At 45.0% G+C, this 19,979-nt stretch overlaps 2 protein-coding genes across 6 annotated transcripts in view; both read left to right on the plus strand.

Moving 5' to 3' along the window:
- RCAN3 (RCAN family member 3) overlaps positions 1–6,081 on the plus strand; it is a 65,195-nt gene extending 59,114 nt beyond the window's left edge. The window contains exon 6 of the mRNA XM_043532139.1: positions 6,064–6,081. Coding sequence (XP_043388074.1) covers positions 6,064–6,066 — 3 coding nt within the window. The 3' untranslated portion in view covers positions 6,067–6,081. The remainder of the gene's footprint in view (positions 1–6,063) is intronic.
- The window catches only part of LOC102932090 (non-compact myelin associated protein), a 42,171-nt gene extending 22,426 nt beyond the window's left edge, over positions 1–19,745 (plus strand). For 2 of the 5 annotated variants that reach the window (XM_037881651.2, XM_037881652.2), the window contains exons 2-4: positions 15,316–15,411; positions 17,024–17,108; positions 18,983–19,745. In XM_037881651.2, coding sequence (XP_037737579.1) covers positions 15,327–15,411; positions 17,024–17,108; positions 18,983–19,124 — 312 coding nt within the window. In that variant the 5' untranslated portion in view covers positions 15,316–15,326 and the 3' untranslated portion in view covers positions 19,125–19,745. Of the gene's footprint in view, positions 1–6,110; positions 6,247–8,029; positions 8,186–9,682; positions 14,365–15,315; positions 15,412–17,023; positions 17,109–18,982 lie in introns of those variants that run through there. The other 3 variants (XM_037881645.2, XM_037881650.2, XM_043532140.1) reach the window with 3 other exon arrangements.
- Positions 19,746–19,979: the final 234 nt, after the last annotated feature.

Genomic DNA, 19,979 nt, shown 5'->3' on the forward strand with positions numbered 1-19,979 from the left:
GAAACTAGTGCATGGAACCTGTCACTATCTAAGAGGTGGCAGTTGAAATGAAAGCCTATATAGTTAAGATTGTAAGTTCTTTAATGTAAGTTGTTATAACACAAATATAACTTAGAGACAAGATACTGGTCATGGAGGTGTGACTGAATGAAACAGGCTACTATGAGATGATTATTTGGGTTATGGTCGCACCCACACTATGGGCTTGTCTACACTTACCGGGGGATCGATGTGCGGCGATCGATACATTGGCAGTCTAGTGAAGACCTGCTAAATCAACAGCAGATCGCTCTCCCGTCGACTTCTATACGCCACCGGATCTAGAAGAGTAAGGGGAGTGGACTGTAGAGCGTCTCCCATCGACGTTGCGTAGTGTGGACCCTGTGGTAAGTAGATCTAAGCTACGTCGATTTGAGTTACGCTATTCACTTAACTCAAATTGCGTAGCTTAGATCGACTTTTCCCTTTAGTGTAGACAAGGCCTATGTATACGACACATGCCTGTCCACACAAGTTCCCAGGAATTCCTACCATGCCTTTGGAGTTGCTGGTTTTGTCTCTGACCTTGCAAAAGCTTAACACATTTGACAGGTTTCAGAGTAGCAGCCGTGTTAGTCTGTATCCGCAAAAAGAAAAGGAGTACTTGTGGCACCTTAGAGACTAACAAATTTATTTGAGCATAAGCTTTCGTGAGCTACAGCTCACTTCATCGGATGCATACTGTGGAAAATACACAGAACATGAAACAATGGGTGTTATCATACACACTGTAACAGAGTGATCAGGAAAGATGAGCTATTACCAGCAGGAAAGTGAGGGGGTGGGGGGGAACCCTTTGTAGTGATAATCAAGGTGGGCCATTTCCAGCAGTTGACAAGAACGTCTGAGGAACAGTGTGTGTGTGTGTGGGGGGAAGAAACATAGGGAAATAGTTTTACTTTGTGTAATGACCCATCCACTCCCAGTCTTTATTCAAGCCTAAGTTAATTGTATCCAGTTTGCAAATTAATTCCAATTCAGCAGTCTCTTGTTCGAGTCTGTTTTTGAAGTTTTTTTGTTGAAGAATTGCAACTTTTAGGTCTGTAATCGAGTGACCAGAGAGACTGAAGTGTTCTCCAACTGGTTTTTGAATGTTATAATTCTTGATGTCTGATTTGTGTCCATTTATTCTTTTACGTAGAGACTGTCCAGTTTGACCAATGTACATGGCAGAGGGGCATTGCTGGCACATGATGGCATATATCACATTGGTAGATGTGCAGGTGAACGAGCCTCTGATAGTGTGGCTGATGTGATTAGGCCCTATGATGGTGTCCCCTGAATAGATATGTGGACACAGTTGGCAACGGGCTTTGTTACAAGGATAGGTTCCTGGGTTAGTGGTTCTGTTGTGTGATGTGTGGTTGCTGGTGAGTATTTGCTTCAGGTTGGGGGGCTGTCTGTAAGCAAGGACTGGTCTGTCTCCCAAGATCTGTGAGAGCGATGGGTCGTCCTTCAGGATAGGTTGTAGATCCTTGATGATGCATTGGAGAGGTTTTAGTTGGGGGCTGAAGGTGATGGCTAGTGGCGTTCTGTTATTTCTTTGTTGGGCCTGACTTGTCGTAGGTAACTTCTGGGTACTCTTTTGTCTTTGTCAATCTGTTTCTTCACTTCAGCAGGTGGGTATTGTAGTTGTAAGAACGCTTGATAGAGTGAGCTGTATCTCACGAAAGCTTATGCTCAAATAAATTTGTTAGTCTCTAAGGTGTCACAAGTCCTCCTTTTCTTTTAACACATTTGGAGTCTCTCCATTGCCTTCCATGGGCTTTGGATCAGGCCCAAGTGATTGAGTGATTCCACTGAAGTCAATGGGACAGCTCCCAAGCTTAAAGTTAAGCGTGTGCCTAAGTTTTTGCAGGATTGGAGCCTTGATTCACAAAATTTGTGGTAACAGGTAGTGGAACTAAAACTTTGGCTTGTTTTTATTAACGACAGAGCCCCTGCTGCCACGTCCCATTCTGATCTTTGCTGACTAGGCACCCTGCATTTCATAGATCTGCTCACTCGTAAAGATGATGGGAATTAAATCAAACTTCTGGTTGCTGAATTAACTATTGAAGGAGCTCCTCTGAGCTCCAGGAGCGATATGAAGGAAGTCAAAGAGATTCTTATGTTTGCGCAGCCAGAAAATCCGGTGCCCTGAATAAAGTTTAGAAAAAATATTTATCTAGGTTACCAAGAAAAATCACCTCCTGGCCTTCTGTAAGCGTCTCTAACATGTCTCCTGACGCCGCCGTGGACACACACCCTTCCTCCAGCACGGCAGGAATGAAAACAGACAAAAAGCGTTTCTCATGCAGGGGCTTTTGAGCTGGGGCCAACAGACTGGATCGAAGCTCTGGGGCTGCTCAGCTTTAGATCCAAATCCACACATCGCGCCTGGTCCTAGCTCTGATGGAAACACACAGGGCTGGTTTTTCTGTGGGGACTTGTTACTATGAACGACAGGCTCACAATAATCTGTCTCGGAGCAAGAACATTGTCTGTGAAAAGTGAATTCACGCGCTCAGCCTCTTTCATTTGGCACAAGGAAGAAACTTCAAGCCATACGTCTGTATTCTCTCCTCTTTAGAGGCCGAAGCCTGAAGTCAATGGCACTGACGTCCTCACCACGGAGGAGGCCTGCCTCGCACATCGAGGATCCCGGTGTGGGAGCATGATCTGGTGGGTAGAGGAAGACCTGGAGTCAGGACATCTGGGTTCTCGGCCACCACCTTGTTGAATAGCCATCAGCAAGTGACTTAGGCTCTCCACCCCCTCCACCGTGTGAAATCGGGGGATAGTTGTCTACATCTCCGTGGGGCTTAATTAAAGCATTTTGAGAACCTCTGATGAAGTTACTATTCGTATAAAATTGCTGATGTGCTGGGAGTGGTTGCGTGTGCAATCTGTACATCGTTTCCCTTAGAACTTGAACTCCTTCCTTTGGGGATACCTACGCTGGAGCTGGAAAGTGTCAACTCCAGCTCAAGGAGACGTCGCAGGGCTTCCTCTGATTGAGCTGGTATGCGAAAACTAAATGTAGCCACGGCAGCGTAAGGGGTGGGAGGAGCTAGCCACCCGAGGAACCATCCTGTCCGAGACACTAGGTTTGTACTTGGGTGGCTAGCCCCTCCTTCCTCGGAGGCTGCCACGGCTACATTTCATTTTTAGCATGCTAGCGAGGTACCGTGGGAAATTACACCACCTGCTCTGTGCAGATTAGGGTCGCCAGTTTTGATTGGATGTATTCTTGGAGGTTTCGTCACATGGCATCACCTTTAATTAAAGACTAGCTGGATTCTCCAGGATAACCCTACTGTAGATGTTCCCTCCGTGTTCTGGGGAGAGCAAGGAACCCTTTTGCTATAAAAAGGCTAAATTCTCTGTTGCATTTCCCCCTATGATTTGGATAAGGCTTTTTACATTAGAAACTACCTAAGTCTCATTTGCCAAGTCTGAATTGCCGTCGATGGGTGCTTGGTATAATGCTTCTCATGTGTCCAGTCATAACTTAAAAATGTACAGTGCAGCTGGACAAGCGAGGCACTGTTGTAAAGGGGCCTTTTAATTAAAAAGTGTTGACAATAAAGGAAACCCTCTAACATTCCTTTCAGGAATACACTGTATAATTGTTCCCAGGTCTCTGCTGATGTCTGATCCATCATTCAGGCATTGCACATAAATGGGCAGTTTTGTTTAAAAAGCAGTTTAGGGTAGATTCAGGGATCTAGGTATTTTTTTAAAAAGGAATCATTTTTAGGCTGAAACAATGAAGTAACTCAACCTTCTGGCAATGCCATCCTTCGAGCACACCGTTTCTGGTCAGTGTTTACTGCCCAGTCTTACTGTATCGCCGTACGGTTGCCAAACATACATTGAGCTGTTGAGCTGCGTAGATTTTCTTCTTTGGATGCTGCCTTGGCTTTAACTTTCACTGGGAGTTTAGGTTTAGGGTCCCCTCCCCAATCATCTTTGAGCACGAAGCATTTGAGCTCAGCCTCAACGGACACCTTGAACAGTTGATCTCGGCAGTGGAAGTCTTATTTGAGTGGTGTGAACTTTGTAGGGTGATCTCGAACTCAGGAGATCTGGGTTCATTTTTCAGCCAGGGGTCAGCACCACCATGTTGCGCGATGGACACTTGACAAAATTACTGGACTTAGTGACGGGCATTGGCGGGGGGGTTATGTAATTCAGTCATTCAAGCCATAAAATAGCGCACATCATTTTCCATTTTCCAGTCACCTAGTTAGCTAGCTAATGATAATAATAATAAATTCTACTCACTTCAGTGTTTTTTAATGTACCTCGCTGCCGCAGCTAGTATAGGGAGGCCTCCCAAAGGTTGCATGAGGCTAAATTCGTTGTTTATGATGAACTCAAATACTATGTTACTGAGTTCCGTACAAGTACCGAGGGAGATGTTTGGAAAGAGAATGAAGCCCTGATCCTGCAAGGTGCTGAGCAGCTGCTCTGAGCTTCTGAGGGCCCTCAACAGCCATTGACTGCAGTGCGAGTTCAAGAGACTTAGGACCTTCCAGGACTGGGCTAACTAACTTCAGCTGAAGTTGATGGCACTCAGAAACGTATCCTGTGTGTTGTAAATTGTTGGGTGGATATGTAGGTAGGTAGAGCCATAGATTAAAACCTGCTATATCTGTGCATGGGTTTGGTTGGCATCAAAGCACCATAGGAAGTAAAAGGTACCCCTGCTGCATTTTATTGGGCTTGCAATTAGTAGAAACAGTTTATACACTTATTAAATATGGAGGAAATGCTTTTGAATTACGACTTCTTTTTTAAAATAACTACTTTTTACAGGGTCTACAGAAAATCAAAGTTCTGTGATCTATACACCAGTAGTAGTTCACTAATAAAAACTACGGGCCAGATTGCACCTGGGCCCTGCATGGATGATCAGTTGTGTGTGGGGGAAGGGTACCAGAAATTCTCCTTCCCCACCCTTTGAATCTCTTTTTAGCATCAGACTTTCATTCTCTTTCCAGATATTTCTTTATGGCCCCCATTACTGCAAATGGCTTATCATCATCCCTGTGTGATGGCTGAGGAATGGAGGCCTCGCCCAAGGTCACACAGGAAATCAGTGGCAGAGGCAGAGCCAAGAATAGAAACCTGGTCTCTCAGGGACCACCAAGCACCTTCACCAAAACCATCCTTCCATGATGCAGTTCCTGCTCCACTTTCGCACGCTCCATGCTCTGCTGACAGTGGGGCCTTGCTGGGCCTCTTTGGGCACAAAAGGGGCTGAGGAGGAGGCAGGGTCTTGGCCTGCCCACAGGTCAGATGCAGGAGGTGAGGAGCGTGGCTGAAGGGATGGGACCATGGGGGTTCTAACCCTGTGTGTCTGGAATTAGGCTCCCATCAGGTTCAGTGCTTCCTGGTGCGCCCGCTGAGATGGCCCTGTTCTACCTAGCCTACCAACATGGGACAGTGGATAATTGTGTAGGGACCCATTTCTTTACAGGGACCTGCAGTGCCAACAGCTAGAAAGAACCTCTTTCTTCTTCACCTATTTCTAGCACCCCGGGCGGCTCCCCGTCTCCGCAAGCGGCTCCCCGTCCTTGCTGTTGCTGGCGGAGGTGCAGCCAGGCAGCTCTGCCTCGGTTCCCACCTGTCAAATGGGGATGATGCTTCCATTCTCCCACGCTTTCTGTCTCGTCTATTTAGCTTGTTAACTCAAGGCAGGGACTGTCTCTTACTGTGTGTACGTACAGGGCCTGGCGCAATGGGGCCCTGATCTCAGCTGGGCCTTCCAGGTGCTACTGTCGTATAGGTTAAGAACAAAGAGCATGTATTCACACAGGGAGGAAGGGGCAGAGTGTGTGGTTCAGTGCTTTAGACAGACGCAGGGAACTGGGAATCCTGCGTTCCAGTCCTGGTTGTGACATTGACTCCGTCAATGGCCTTGGGCAAGTCAACTGAGCCCAAGTTTTCAGAAGCGGCCTCTTCTTTTGGATGCGTCCTCGTTTTGGGAGCCCAGCTTTAGACAACCTGTGGCCTGATGATTTTTTTTTTTAACAGTGAGGTTCCCGTAGATTCCAAGGAGAGTTGAGGGCACTGAGCACCTCTGCAGACTGAGGGCATGATGCCCAAACTGGGCCTTTCCCGTGACAACCTCCATCTACCATACATCCTCCTGGGAATTGCCCATCCCAGAATGCAGCTGATTTCTTTGGATCAGGCCCTTTATGCTGTGGATCTGATGTGAGTGGGAGACTAGAGTGGCTTCCTCGGCAGCACTTCAGTCTCTGTGTCAAAACACCCCTGCTCCCACCCCTATTCCTTTGTCTTTTACCATCACTCCTTTTCTCTTAGGTAACCCTCTAGAGGGCAACCTGCCCGATCTGATCTCCTTAGAAAGTAGCTCTACATGAGGAGGAGCAAGAGCTTGGCGCGTGATCAGATGGAACAGATGTCTCTCTCTCGATATCTGTGGTGCAGTGGTTCTCAAACTGTGGTCTGCGAGCTCCACCCAGGTGGTCCGTGGATAGTTTCCCTCTAAGGTGCGCGCCTGGGTGGCCGCACATGAGAAAATGAAGGGCCACCCACCTAATTAATGGAGCCACGCAGGCATGGCTCCACTAATTAGGGGCCTGGACCCTGGAGAAGATGCACATGTGAGGTGGTGGCCTTGGGGGGAATAGGGGGTAGTTGGGAAGGGGCAGAGGGGTGAGAGGAGTGCGGGGGGGAATCTGCGGCAGCCAGAGAAAGAGGTGACTTTCCCCAGCTCCAGGGCTGCGGCTGCTGGGGAGAGATGGCCCTCTATCCCAGCCCCAGCTCTGTGGCTGCTGTGGTGGGGGAGAGACCCCCTCCTTCCCAGCCCCAGCTCGGGGGCTGCCGCGGCGGGGGAGAGAGGGCACATCCATGACATTAGAAAGATTAGACTACTGATATTAAAATAGGAGTTGTGTTCTTTTATCTGTAGAACAAAAAAACATTGTTTATTATTACGGGTTTTATCCAAAGCCCTTTACAGTAGTTGGCTAACTGTACAAACAACATTTGGAAAGATCATTAAGTGGTCCGCCGAGACCCTCAGCAATTTTCAAGTGGTCCATGAAAAAAAAAGTTTGAGAACCACTGCTGTTGTGTCTAGCAATTACGGTGAGGCGGGCATTAGAAAAGCACCAGATGGATTTCAAAGGCGCGCCCTCAGCTACTTCAAATGTTCAAATATTACTACTGAGGACTGGGATGTTCAAGAGAACCTAAGGGAATTGGGGCCCAACTCTCCATGAAATTTGGGTGCTGGGCTCCTTTTGAAAATCCTGTCCATAATAACGATTTAAACCAAGAAAGGGGATAGTCAGGCCCTGGCTGTGGGCTCGTACAGCAGAACTTGGGTCAGAGGCTGCAGGGTGATTGATCAAATAGGAGCTGAGGGCTTTCAGTGCTTTGCTGGCTCTTGTCCTCAGGCTGTACAGGTGGGTTTTGGTTTTTTGTTTGTTTGTTTTTGTTTTTTTTTTAACGCCGCTGCTGTTGCTGGATGCAGAAACCACCTGTAGTTTAATGCGATTATCACTCCGCCTCAGCAAGGAAATGAAGTGCTCCTTAATGTGTGTTTAACAAGGCTAAACCTGGAGGGCTTCATGCCAGAGCCTGAGAGACACAAATGCTCATGTAAAGGCGCTGGTCTGACATCAGGGCAAACACTTAATACATAGTTGTATTGTTTGCCTGAAGCCACACTTATGCAATCGCTCCTGCAGGCTAATCTGAGCCTCGATTTTTTTTTTATTTTTATTTTTTCCTCTTCTCTCCAGAGATCCTCCCAAGGTAAATTCGGGCGCATTATTTCACTGAAGCACATTGTGTTTTTATTTTGCCTTAAAACTTGGGCAGCGGGCCCAGCTGTTATGGCTGGTTTTGTTGTTGTAAATTGTCCGGGGGGTGGGGGGGGGGTGCAGGATTGAACAGGCGGTTGGATGGCCTGTCGGTTTATGGGGGAAGAAAAATGGATTTTGTGATTTTTTTTTTTTTTTTTTAGAAACCTCTTTTCCCCCCTCTGCGTTGTTGGATCTTGCCACGAACACCTGATCGATTCCCTCAAAGAGGATAAAACCTGTAACCCAGGGGAGAGCTCCTTAGCCAATAATGCTGAATGTCAGCGCTGCGTGCCAGTGAATGCGGCTGCTTCTGAAAGGTAGTGGGTTGACGGAGACAAAAGCCTGGTTATCCACCAAACACTTCGAGCCCCAGCCCTGACCTAGAGGGGAGAGGGTAGTTTGGTTTCTACGGCCAGTTGAGTCCTTGGCCTCTCTGGTGGAGGGTCAAGCGTAGTGATGAATTTGTGACGTGGGCACCTTTCTATAGGGAATTGGACTGAGACTCGCTGAACTCATTTCTCATTGGCTGCCCAACAGCCAGGATTGACTGAACGTGTGGGGCTGGGGCTTTCAGTGGGCCTATGGAAGTGAAAAACACCAACCCCTAATTGATTTGAGTGCATAACTCTCCTAGGCTCCTTTGCAAATCTTAGCCTGTATGCATTGTGACTAATGCTCCCTGCTTACTGATCAATGGGGTGAGGGAGACACCCCCCGCCCATCTTTAGCTTCCTGGAGCCCCCTTTGCTCTCGCAGGGGTGCAGCTATAAATGATTTCAGTTCAATCACATTAAAAGTGTTGCTTCCTAGACTGCACTGCTTCAACAGCTCTGATTATAATGTGGAAAGTACCCATGTAAAGGAGCCAAATCCCATTCTCAGAAGCGATTTAGACACTTAGGAGCCTAAATCTGATTGAAAGTTATGGAGAACGTTTGCCTTCCTACCAGCTGTGACATGGCCATTGATCCAGTTTTCTTTATTAACACAGTCACACAGACTACTGTTTAGCTTGGTCTAATGCTTTCAGTGGTTTTTCTTTCATCACGTATTACAGGCCAGTGTGGTCTAGAGATTAAGTGGCTAGAAATCAATGGCTGTTAGCCAAGATGGTCAGGGATGCAGCCCCATGCTCTGGGTGTCCTCACTGCCAGAAGCAGGGATTGGATGACAGGGGGTAGCTCACTCGGTAAATAACCCTGTTCTGTTCACTCCTTCTGAAGCATCTGGCGCCAGTTACTATCAGAGACAGGATACTGGGCCAGGTGGACCATTGGTCTGATGCAGTATGGCCATTCTTAAGTGCTTGATCTTGCCCCATTGACATTAGTGGGAGCAGGGGTAAGTTCCAGGGTAGCAAATCTGGAAGTCAGCACTTCTCATGTTCTTCCCAACCCTGCCAGTGACCAGCCGCACAACTGAGGTCACTAATTCTCAGCTTCAGGGTTCCCCACATGTTAGATGAGGTTATTAACAAGCACCCAGTGGAGCTGGAAAAATTAATCCATTGTGCTTTGAGATCCCCAGACCGCAGCTGCTACAGAAGTATAAATATTTTTGCAGGTAATACAGATAAAATGGCTACTTTGATATCCAGCTGAATGTCTGGCTATAGCACAGCGTTTTAAAGAGGGACTGGAGCCAACAGGCACTCCTGAACCTTTCCACTATTAGTGTCTGACATCATGACACCCTTTTCCTGGGTTGCTAAGTGCTGAAGTCTGCAGCTCTCTCCAAGCAGCACCTGCCTTTCCATAGCAGGAAGTCAGCTCTCGAACTCTTATGGAAGCATGCAAACAAACCCTATATATTTCCCCACCGCCCTCTTCTGTCCTCACCAGGTGTTTCAGGAAGTAGCACTAGCTGTTTGGCTGGTTAGCTCCAACCCTGAAGCTCTGGTAGATGAGCATGTCCGTTCAGCTTGCAATGCTGGGGCTGAGGGGAACAGGGAAGGTTTTATAAATGGATAGATTGCAGTCAGTTGCCAAAACAACCGATGTACTGTATCTGCAAAGGTGAGTTAAATGGAAACGTTCCAGGGGCTTCACTCTGCTGGTTATGTTTGCATCCACCTAATGAATATCTGGAAATATTTTGACAATCTGTGGTCCCTTTTATCTGTAGAATTACACATAATTAGCAGCACTCAGGAACCCAGACAGGTGTGTGCATGTACAGAATGAGGTACAGTCTTGTGTGTAGTGAAGAGAGCATTTAAAATGAACGTTGATAGTAGTGCAAACCATAGAACGCCTGTTACATAGCATCTACCCAGTGCTATTCATCTTCAAAGCACTTTATAGACAAATCAGTGAGCTTTGGATTAGGACCTAAAGTCGATGGAAAGATTCCCGTTAAATTCAGTGGTGTTTAGATCATATATTATGGGCCAGTGTGGTCTAGAGATTAAGTGGCTAGAAATCAATAGCTATTAGCCAAGATGGTCAGGGATACAGCCATATGCTCTGAGTGTCCCTAAACCTCTGACTGCCAGAAGTTGGGACTGGATGGATGACACCCAATTGTGCAACTCAGTAGAACTCTTCCCTGTTTCACAGCTGAGAAACTAAGCAGAGAGGCTTCTCCAAGACACTCTGGCAGACCGGAATTAGCCCTCCAGAGTTGCTTGCTCCCACTCCTGTGCTCAGAATACTGTACCTCTCCAACAGGATTTACAACCTGTATGTTCAGCAGGTTTATGGTAGCGATATGGAAACGAAGTTATGACATAACTTTATTTTCACACGGAGTCCTTGGTATGATTGTTTGAAAGCCAGCTGTGGCCCGTAGACAAAATTCATCCCTGCTTTAAACAAGCACAATCCCATTGTCCACAATGGCGTTTCACTCACTTAGATCACAGATGAATTTGGCCCCATAAATGCCTGTACACCAGCAGCCCTCTATTTACTCTAGGCAGATTGAGTGGCCAGTTGGTAAATTACTGGTATGGATTTGAACTAGTGACCAAGAACTGACAGATGCAAGATCCTGTTACCAATCCGCCGAAATGTCCAACCCTCTCTCATGGGCGATTGTTTGGCATTCTTGGCACACAGTCCAAGAAAATTACCCATCCGGTCTGCACTCCGAAGGCCCTGGAACGTGTGTTTCTATAGTCATGAACAGTCTGCTAGTTGGTGAAAGCTGGGCATGACTTTTCCTGAGTCGGGCCCTTAAGGAAATATTTGCTCAGCTTTCCCCCAGCTGTAATGCCTGACTCCCACCATGCTCTGAGGGCTTTCATCCTGAAATGAGAGCAAAGCAAATGCCTGAGATGCCTTGTGCAGGTTTCTCATTAAATAGGCACATAGTGCTAAGCAACAGCTTTAATTGAAATGGAAATGGGGGGCAGTGGGTGATGACAAATGCAGCTTTGTGGAGAAGCTACGCTATCTTTGTGACACTGAGCTGTCAGGTTTTAGCAGAAGAGTTGCAAATTCTCTGCAAAACTCCATGGACGAGGACTGGGGGAGCTTTTGATCCAAAATCCTTCTTTCAGGGTGAAAAGATCTATGACCAGACTAAATCATCATGTTACAAACGTAACTTGGCCTTGGTTACACAAAGGAACCATTCAGTCAGAGCAGAATGACCCAGTTATGGATTCTGGGACAGAGTTATTTTCATTTTTTTTTTTTTTGACCAAAGAGAGTTGAACCATTTGATTGAAACAACCTTGCGATTTTAACTTTTCGCGCTGGGGCAAACATTGGAAAAAGCAGCCGCCGGCTTCCCCTCTGCCAGTAACTTTCTGAATTCCCATTCTCAGTTTATTAAAAAAAACTATTAATAGAACTCTTTACTATTGTAACAAATCCATGACGATGAGCTCTCACTGTGGTGCGCATACTGGCCAATTAGTACTTAATAAGGACAGAACTCAGATCCTCCGGCTCCACCAGCCAAAGGCCAAGGTTCTCAAAAATCAGAGTGACATTCTGGCCCTGTCGCAGTCACTGGGAGTTTTGCCATGAACTTTATTGGGGCCAGTATTTCACCTTACGTGCCTAAAGTTAGGCTCCTAAATCTCTATTTAGTCTCTCAAGTGGCCTAATTTCCAAAACGTCTGAGAATCCAGCAGCTCATGTTGAGCCTGGTGCTCCATACTTTTAAAGATCATTTACTTAGGAGCCTAACTCTAGGCTCCAGGTTTCATAATCTTGGTCCAGATTCTCATTATTTAACTACTAAAGGAGAATCACTATTAGCTGCTAGCAGTATAGGGCATATGCTATAAAGTTTAACCATTCTGATTCCATTGAGCAGAAAGGGATGTAACTCACACATGGATGCCAGCTCAATGCAGTATTAATACAAATCTCCATCCCCCACCCCTCCCAAAACATGGCATACATAAAAAGTTATCCATCAAAGGCATGATCGTCTATTTGCAGGAAATGATTGATACCTATTTCTATCATAGATGAAAACAGCAGCCTTTGTCCGCCAGGTCTATATACGCAATCCAGGGTACTGCCGTTGTGCTTCATTGCCTTCTCGTGGCCCAGCGCATCACTGGGATAGCAGACTAGGAGAACCCCAGTCAGCTGTGTGCTGGGGAGCGTACATGCCCTGTCGGTTCCCATGGTGATCGTGAGCTCCCTAGCTCCTGGCACCCAGTGACAACTTGTCAACCGAATACTGGGCCAGTACAGTATGTTCTCGATGCACCCACAGAACAATGACCACGTGTTGACAGTCTCTCTAAGCCTGCTGCCCAGCCCCTTTTACCATTGCCCTTTTCATTCCTCTTCCTTCAGTGGCAGGAAGAGCTCCTGCCAAGACCCAGGTTCAGGGATTTGTGTTCCGCTTGGTGCCACAGTTGACCACAAACGCAGCAGGCTGTACAGCCTCCTGCTCTGTTAACGATGGCAAACCTGACCTCTGCTTTCAGGAGGTAAGGAAGGGGGCAGAAGTGGATCTGTGGTTTTGCAATGATGCGATCAAGCCCCACAGATGAAAGGTGCTGTAGCAGTATAAAGGATCGTTGTCAAGGCAAAAATGTGAGTTAACTGGAGCCTCCTGGCCTCATGGGTGGAGACTCAATTATGTCCCAGTTTTTTCCTGAGAGATGGAACCCAGCCCCAGCAAAGGCGATTCGAGTCATGACCCCGCTTCTTTTCCCAGAAACTGCACCTGGTGTTTGCAGTTTCTTTCTTTGGTAGATTCTGCTTCCGCAAAGCTTTTTGAGGATAGTGTGGGAGGGGGAGAGAGAGATCTTCAAGGAGCCTCAGTGGCCAAGATAGTCCTAGATTAGCATTTGTCTTTACTTGTTAGCTGGCTGGTTGAGTGTGTGGTAAACCTGTGCAACTTATCGTTTTCCCCATCTCACCAGTTGGCTTCTCTCCATTTAAAAAAGCCTTATATTGGGCTCTGGGTTAGCTTTAATTTTACATGACACAAAGCAAACAGATACTAAGAACTTGCCCATAAAGTGTACAATATCCCAGTGGTGTGTAAGAAAACGAGTAAGGCACACTCCTGATCAGTATAGACGAGATTCAGCTCAAGCATCAAGCATTGAGGAATGATTTAATCGTGATAGGTTGGAGGGCATTATATCTTTAAATCAAAGAGTTGAAATAGATTTTGTGGTCTCTATGAAGTGGTGTTTGGATCCTTCCACAGTTGAAGGATTATTTTAATGGCTAAGGTTACTAGTAACACACAGAATGCTGACGGGGCTATAAAGCGTTTCCTACATTAACATGTACAGGCTATATGTTTTCCCTGAGAATGCTACCACATGAAGTAGAAAGAAGAAGCAAACCAAACTCCCACAATCGATCCAGTCACACACATGTCCTGTCCCACTTCAGATGCATTAGTAAGAGTGGGCTGGATTGCGTACCTCATTTCACTTTGCCATTGTGGCTCTGTTATAGGATGTGCCATCTGTGGGATCATAATTGACTGCAATGTGATTTAATTACAGTCATGGGTTTTTTTCCACCTAGGATGAAGAAAGTAATTTGATGATTTAAATCTTCCTTTGGCATAAAGGTTTTTTTCTTCCCCCTCCCCTCGGAAAACTCTAAAAGAGAGAGAGTGCAAAGTATTTTACTTATTATCATAGATACATGCTGTAGAATCTCATGCATTCTCCTGTTTGCCAACCCCAAACCTAATCATTCTCACAAATCTCGCCTTACCTCACTTGTCAGCAAAGATTTAGTGGGGCGAAATCTCCTAAGGCTTCATGGACATTATGGAATGTTTACTATAGAGATTTATCACAAATAATCAAAATTGACACAATTGTCAAAGTACATTTGCGGATGCAGTAGCCTTTTTAAAATAGCCTCTTTGTTCGTTTACTGAATCACAAAATTTAGTACTCCTGACTGAGGGCTCGTCTCCGCTAACCGGGGGATCGACACGCGGCGATCGATCCACTGGGGGTCGATTTAGCGGTTTTAGTGAAGACCTGCTAAATCAACCGCCAATTGCTCTCCCGTCGACTCCGGTACCCCACTGGAACGAGAACCATAAGGTAAGTCGATGGGAGAGTTTCTCCCATTGACCCAGCGTGGTGTAGACACTACAATAAGTCGACCTAAGATATGTCAACTCCAGCTACGTTATTCACGTAGCTGGAGTTGCGTAACTTAGGTCGACTTTGCTCCATAGTGTAGACCTGCCCTGAGTCTCCCAGTCATTGGTGCAAATCAATGAGAAATGTAATACTGTGTATGGCATATTTGAGAATCTTCTATTCTTTTCCAGTTGTTCTCCCTTTATATGCAAAACAAAGTCCTAAAGATTGCAGTATCACTATTTCAAGCGGTAGTGGTTTGGACAAGTACTGCAGAATACAATTGTTCATGATAATAGAGAACCCTCCTGTGTTTTCCACTTTCAAGGTCAGAATTGTCATTGTGCCAAGGTTATGGCCTGATTCTTTTGCTATTCCAAATATCAGGAGTTCTAGGCCAAACTGCGATGTGGACTTTGAAACTCACTGTCTTTGTAGTTTGGTTGCCTGTTGCCACTTGTTTCCAATTTATGCCAATGTTTCTCCTCTGAAACTCAGTTCTGTGGAATGGTAAAATTGCACCTTTGGCATGCATGGAATTTGTTTACTTTTTCCGTGTGTCAGCAGTGCTGAGCACTGTACATTTTAAGGTGAATAGCTTACTTGGGGTTCGAAGAGTATCCTTACTCTCACTGGTGAAATCTTGCCATGGACTTCAGTGGTGCCATAACTCCCCATGGCAGCAGTGGGGCCAAAATTCCATGCATGGTACAGTACTTTACTCTGCAATTGGTTCATTCATTTCAATAGACCTATTCATGGTGTAAGGTGATTACAATCTGGCTCTTGGTTAAGATCCAAATATCTGATGGATAATTGTCCAGTTATCTCAAATGAGTGCTGACAGTAGCTATTTCAGTGTTTGTTTGTTTGTTTGTTTTTTAAATCATTCTTCTTTCTTTCCTCTAGCTGGAATCAAGATGACGACAGCTGCACCACTGGGCAATAATACCCTGTCTCCAACAAATGTGACCACAAAGTCTCAAGAAGAAATTCTTTATCAGAGTAAGAAAAATATTGCGACAATGGATATATTTGAGTTGCATTTTAAACGCCATGTGTCTGGGGAAGATTTTGAAAAGATGTCCGAAAACATTCCCATGTACAAACATTGTTAAACATTGTTTTGTTATACAAAACTGCCACATCACCCTTTGAAAATTCATCCTCCTAAAGATAATCAACATTAAATAGAATAAAATGGATTTCAGTGAGCTTGTTTTAAAAAAGTGTCGGTCTTGAAGGTCCTGTTTAAATGCAATTGTACTAGATTTTTGATGTGTGTTTTGATGCTTTCAGCTATTAAATAGACACTGGCTACTTGAAATAAGGAAAAAAGTCTTCTGTTACTTATAACTTATTTTTTTATTAATTGTTTTTCTTAAATCTAATTTACTCGACATCATTTGCTAGTCTTGCAGAATTTACTAGCCCAGGCACAAAGTCTAGTCACCTCCCCTCTAGTATGAAGATTATAATGAAGAACTTATGATACGTAGAGCCCGATCCTCCAAAGACTTAGGTATGCGCTTAACTTTCTGCCCAGCAGAGATCATAGCCTCATTGTGCTGGGCTTCACACAGATTCTTGGGGTGTGTCTACACTGCAGCTGGGAGCACTAGCTCTGCCCCAGAAAGTGCTCAAAATAGCAGAGTAGTCAGGGATAGCACAGGTGGCAGCTTGGGTTAGCTGCCTGAGTACAAACCCACCTTGGACCCGGGTGGTTAGCTTGAGCCACTACTCACGCTATGCTCGGCTACACTGCCACTTTTAGCTATCGTGTATCCATCTGCCCAAGCTGGGAAGCACACTCCCAGCTGCAGTGTAGATGTACCCACACTAAGGGCATGTCTACACTTCCCTCCGGAGCGAAGGTAGTGAAGACGTGATAAATCGACCGCTGAGCGCTCTCCCGTCGACTCCGATACTCCACTGGAGCGAGAAGCGTAGGTGGAGTCGATGGGGGGAGCGGCAGCAGTCGACCTACCGCAGTGAAGACACTGCGGTAAGTAGATCTAAGTACGTCGACTTCCGCTACATTATTCACGTAGCTGAAGTTGAGTAACTTAAATCGATTCTCCTCCTCTCCTCTCCCCTCCCCTTCGCCCCCCCCCCCCAGCATAGACCAGACCTAAGGTAGAGTTCCTGCCCCAAAAAGTTTACAGATGAAACAAAGGGTGGAAGGGAACACAGAGGCACAGAGAAGGGAAGTGACTTGCCCAGGGTCATATAACCGGTTGGGCAGAGCCACAGGTCTCCTGAATCCCCACACACTGGACCAGACTGTCTCTCAATGGGTTTGTTTACGTATTTTATTTCCTTCAGCAAGGATGAGGAAAACAGACCAGTCAGTTTGTTTTATTTCTAGTCAGTTTTACTCTCTAGTTCTTAAGCCCTAATTCAGTGCCACAACGTTTGGAGTTAAGCCTTTGCCTACAGAGTTTGCATCTCAGACCACCATTTTTCCTGAATTAAAAATAAAAGTGAAAACAAGTTTTGGAAATCTTTTTCTCTTTAAGCATGCAACTTAAATTAACCGGGTAAAGTCTTGTTCGAACAATACAATACAAGCTATTTAAACAAAATATACTCAGTCTTTTTTTCCCCTCATTCGTAGGTTCCGGAGCAATCGTAGCTGCCATCGTAGTTGGAGTGATTATTATATTCACAGTGGTTCTGCTCATGTTGAAAATGTATAACAGGTACATGGCTTTGTTCCTAATTTCTTTTATGTAGCTCAGGTTAGACAAGATAAACCAAAATCACTGCCACGTGCTTAGAATTTCTCAGGTCTACGCTGTATTATCTCGCAGGCCATTTCAAGGACTTAATTGCCAAAATTCCAAGGACTAAAACTACAGTACACATTCCTGATTGTTCACTTGAAATTTCAGACATCATAACCATTCTCTCTTGCTACCTTGAGGATCTTGTCTTTTTCTGTTCTTTCCACTCCGCTAGCACTGGTTTCCTTGCTGTTCTGCCTTCTCCTCTGCACCTCCTGTAGCTTCATGTCTCAGCCACGCTTTCTGATATCTCAAACTTCAGAACAAAACATTTTAAATTCCTTTTGCATATGCCTCTTGATGTCTCTCTCTCTCCTTCTGCTATTCTGCTGTATTTAAGTCTGTATAAACTGTTTTAGATGCAGTTTTCATGAAAGACTCTACAAGAAACAGAAATGTAACTTCCCCGTCCTCCTCCTTCCTAGTTCCATTTCCTCTCCCTCTCATCCTGATTGCTGGCCCTTCCTGGCCTTCCTGCTCCATGTGCTCTGTGTAGCACAGCAGCAAACTGAAACTGACCATAAATCAGGTCAGTTTCATTTTGCTCCAAGCAGGAGAGTCCAAGTGGATTTGTCAGTTTTTACATTGTTGCTTTCCAAGATACAAAAAGTGTAAATGAATGCAAGTCTGGCAGAGGCTTTTTGCATGCCAGCTCCAGGCTTTGTCTACCATTTTCTGGCATATGCTGCCCTCTGGTTACCTGCTTCTTCCAGATGAGGCAACTTAAGTGAACCAGGTCATCTTCATGAATCCTGAAGGAGTTTGTGTCTTCAGTTGTCTTTTTGTACCTCTGGTGACAGAAGCCTGCTGCCTTTTGTCTCAGTGGAGGATACAGATGCCCACATGGTAGACAGGGCAGACGGGCTTCCTGTTTGCTTTCGGGGCTAATTATCTATAAATCCCTAAATGACCTGGGTCCTGGCCTAAATTTTTGGAACTTAAAAATGTATTTGAAAAATGGCCTTTTTCAAAAAGTAAAATCTTTGCAAAAACTTGACTTTAATTTTTTATGACATGTATTCAAATTTTTTCATTCAGCAATAAAATAAACTTGTAAAAACTGGGGGTGGGGGGAGATCCATTTCATAACCTGCAAAACAGTAACAACTTTGCAAATTTTTCAAAAAACAATTTACTCATTTTTTCAACCTGCTGTACTGGTCGTTTCCTCCTCTTCCCCATCCCCCAGAGCAGTTAGCCAGCTGTAATGCCTTCACTTTCTGTCCCCAAGGAGAAAAGGAGTACTTGTAGCACCTTAGAGACTAACAAATTTATTTGAGCATAAGCTTTGCTCAAATAAATTTGTTAGTCTCTAAGGTGCCACAAGTACTCCTTTTCTTTTTGCGGATACAGACTAACACGGCTGCTACTCTGAAACCTGTCCTCAAGGATTAACTCTTGGGAGCAGGCAGCAGAAGATTCTTGATGTTGGACCCTGTTCTTTGGAACTCATTGCCCGAGTTTAGCAGAGTGGGGCAACAGAAAGCTGCTTATTCTGGCATTTTCGTCGCAGAAAGTGGAGTAGGGTGTAAATCTAAAACTCTCATCACCACACTGATGAACCATTAGTAACACTGGGTTTCAATTAAAATCTTGGGATGAAATCTTGGCTCCGTTGACTAAAATGGCAGGGATTCCCAATGACTTGGGAGTGGCCAGGATTTCATCCTTGATGTTCAACACACCATGATTCTTGCCATTTTTCCCCAGACAGTACTTAGAATGGTAAAGACCATTCCCGGACAAGTAAGAAACAATGAGGAAATTTTAATTTTAATTTTTCTTTACAGACGCATGAGGGAAAAACGAGAGCTGGAACCCACAAGCATCAAAGCCAAGATCCCACCTGCTTTTGGACAGAACAGTAACAATGCTAACCGACCCAAAACAGTAGCTATCATACCAGTGGACATCCATATGCAGAACAGATGACTGTGGACCTTGGCCCTACCTATGGGAGATCACTCTCCTTGAAGAATGAGACTTGACAACCGGACTCTTTGTTCACATAGACCTGTGACTCTTTACCAGAGGAGGATTGGCACTGGAATAGTGACTACGCGTGGAGTTGAAACCAAGGATTACGTGGGTAACTGGCCACGTTTTTTCTTTTATTAGAAGGAAAAAATAAAATGCTGAGCACCTTTGTATGGCTGATCTAACAATGTGATGGCATTATATCAGCAGGAACATGAAGAATCTTATTTTCTCTGTAGAAGTTAAGTGGCAACAAGTGGCAAAAATACCCTTTAGATGGGTCAAAAGATGCACACTCCTTTATTTACAGTGTCCTTGATGAGTCGTGAGCAGTTTGGTGGGCTTTCTTTTCCTCTCCTGCAGTGATCAGTAGTGAAGAAAATGAAAGATCTGGATGTAAAGGCTACAACTATGCTTCATTCTTGGATTTGTTATGCTTGTATCTTTTTATATTTTTAGCATGAGGAATAACATGTGAAGTAACAAAACTGTATTTAGACTTCACTGGCCTTTCTGATTCCCAATCAGATACATAGATGTGGATTCAGATAAAACAGGGTATGAATGTGATATGCTTTAAAAAATTTTTTGATGTGTTCTAGCAACTTGACAGAGTTTGAATCCAGCTGAATCCCTCTCTTCAGGGATTTTAACTCAGCAGCCATATTTGTGCTGGGTTCTCAGTTTGGGAGCGCTTATTTATTTATTTTTTTTTTTACAAATGATGGGATGGGGAGAAAAATTAGTTCTATTTTTAAATTAGAAGAGGTTCAAACAGGAAGAGAATGAAAAACTAGTGATATTTTGTGT

Source organism: Chelonia mydas, chromosome 19 (assembly GCF_015237465.2).
Source record: "Chelonia mydas isolate rCheMyd1 chromosome 19, rCheMyd1.pri.v2, whole genome shotgun sequence".
NCBI lineage: Eukaryota > Metazoa > Chordata > Testudines > Cheloniidae > Chelonia > Chelonia mydas.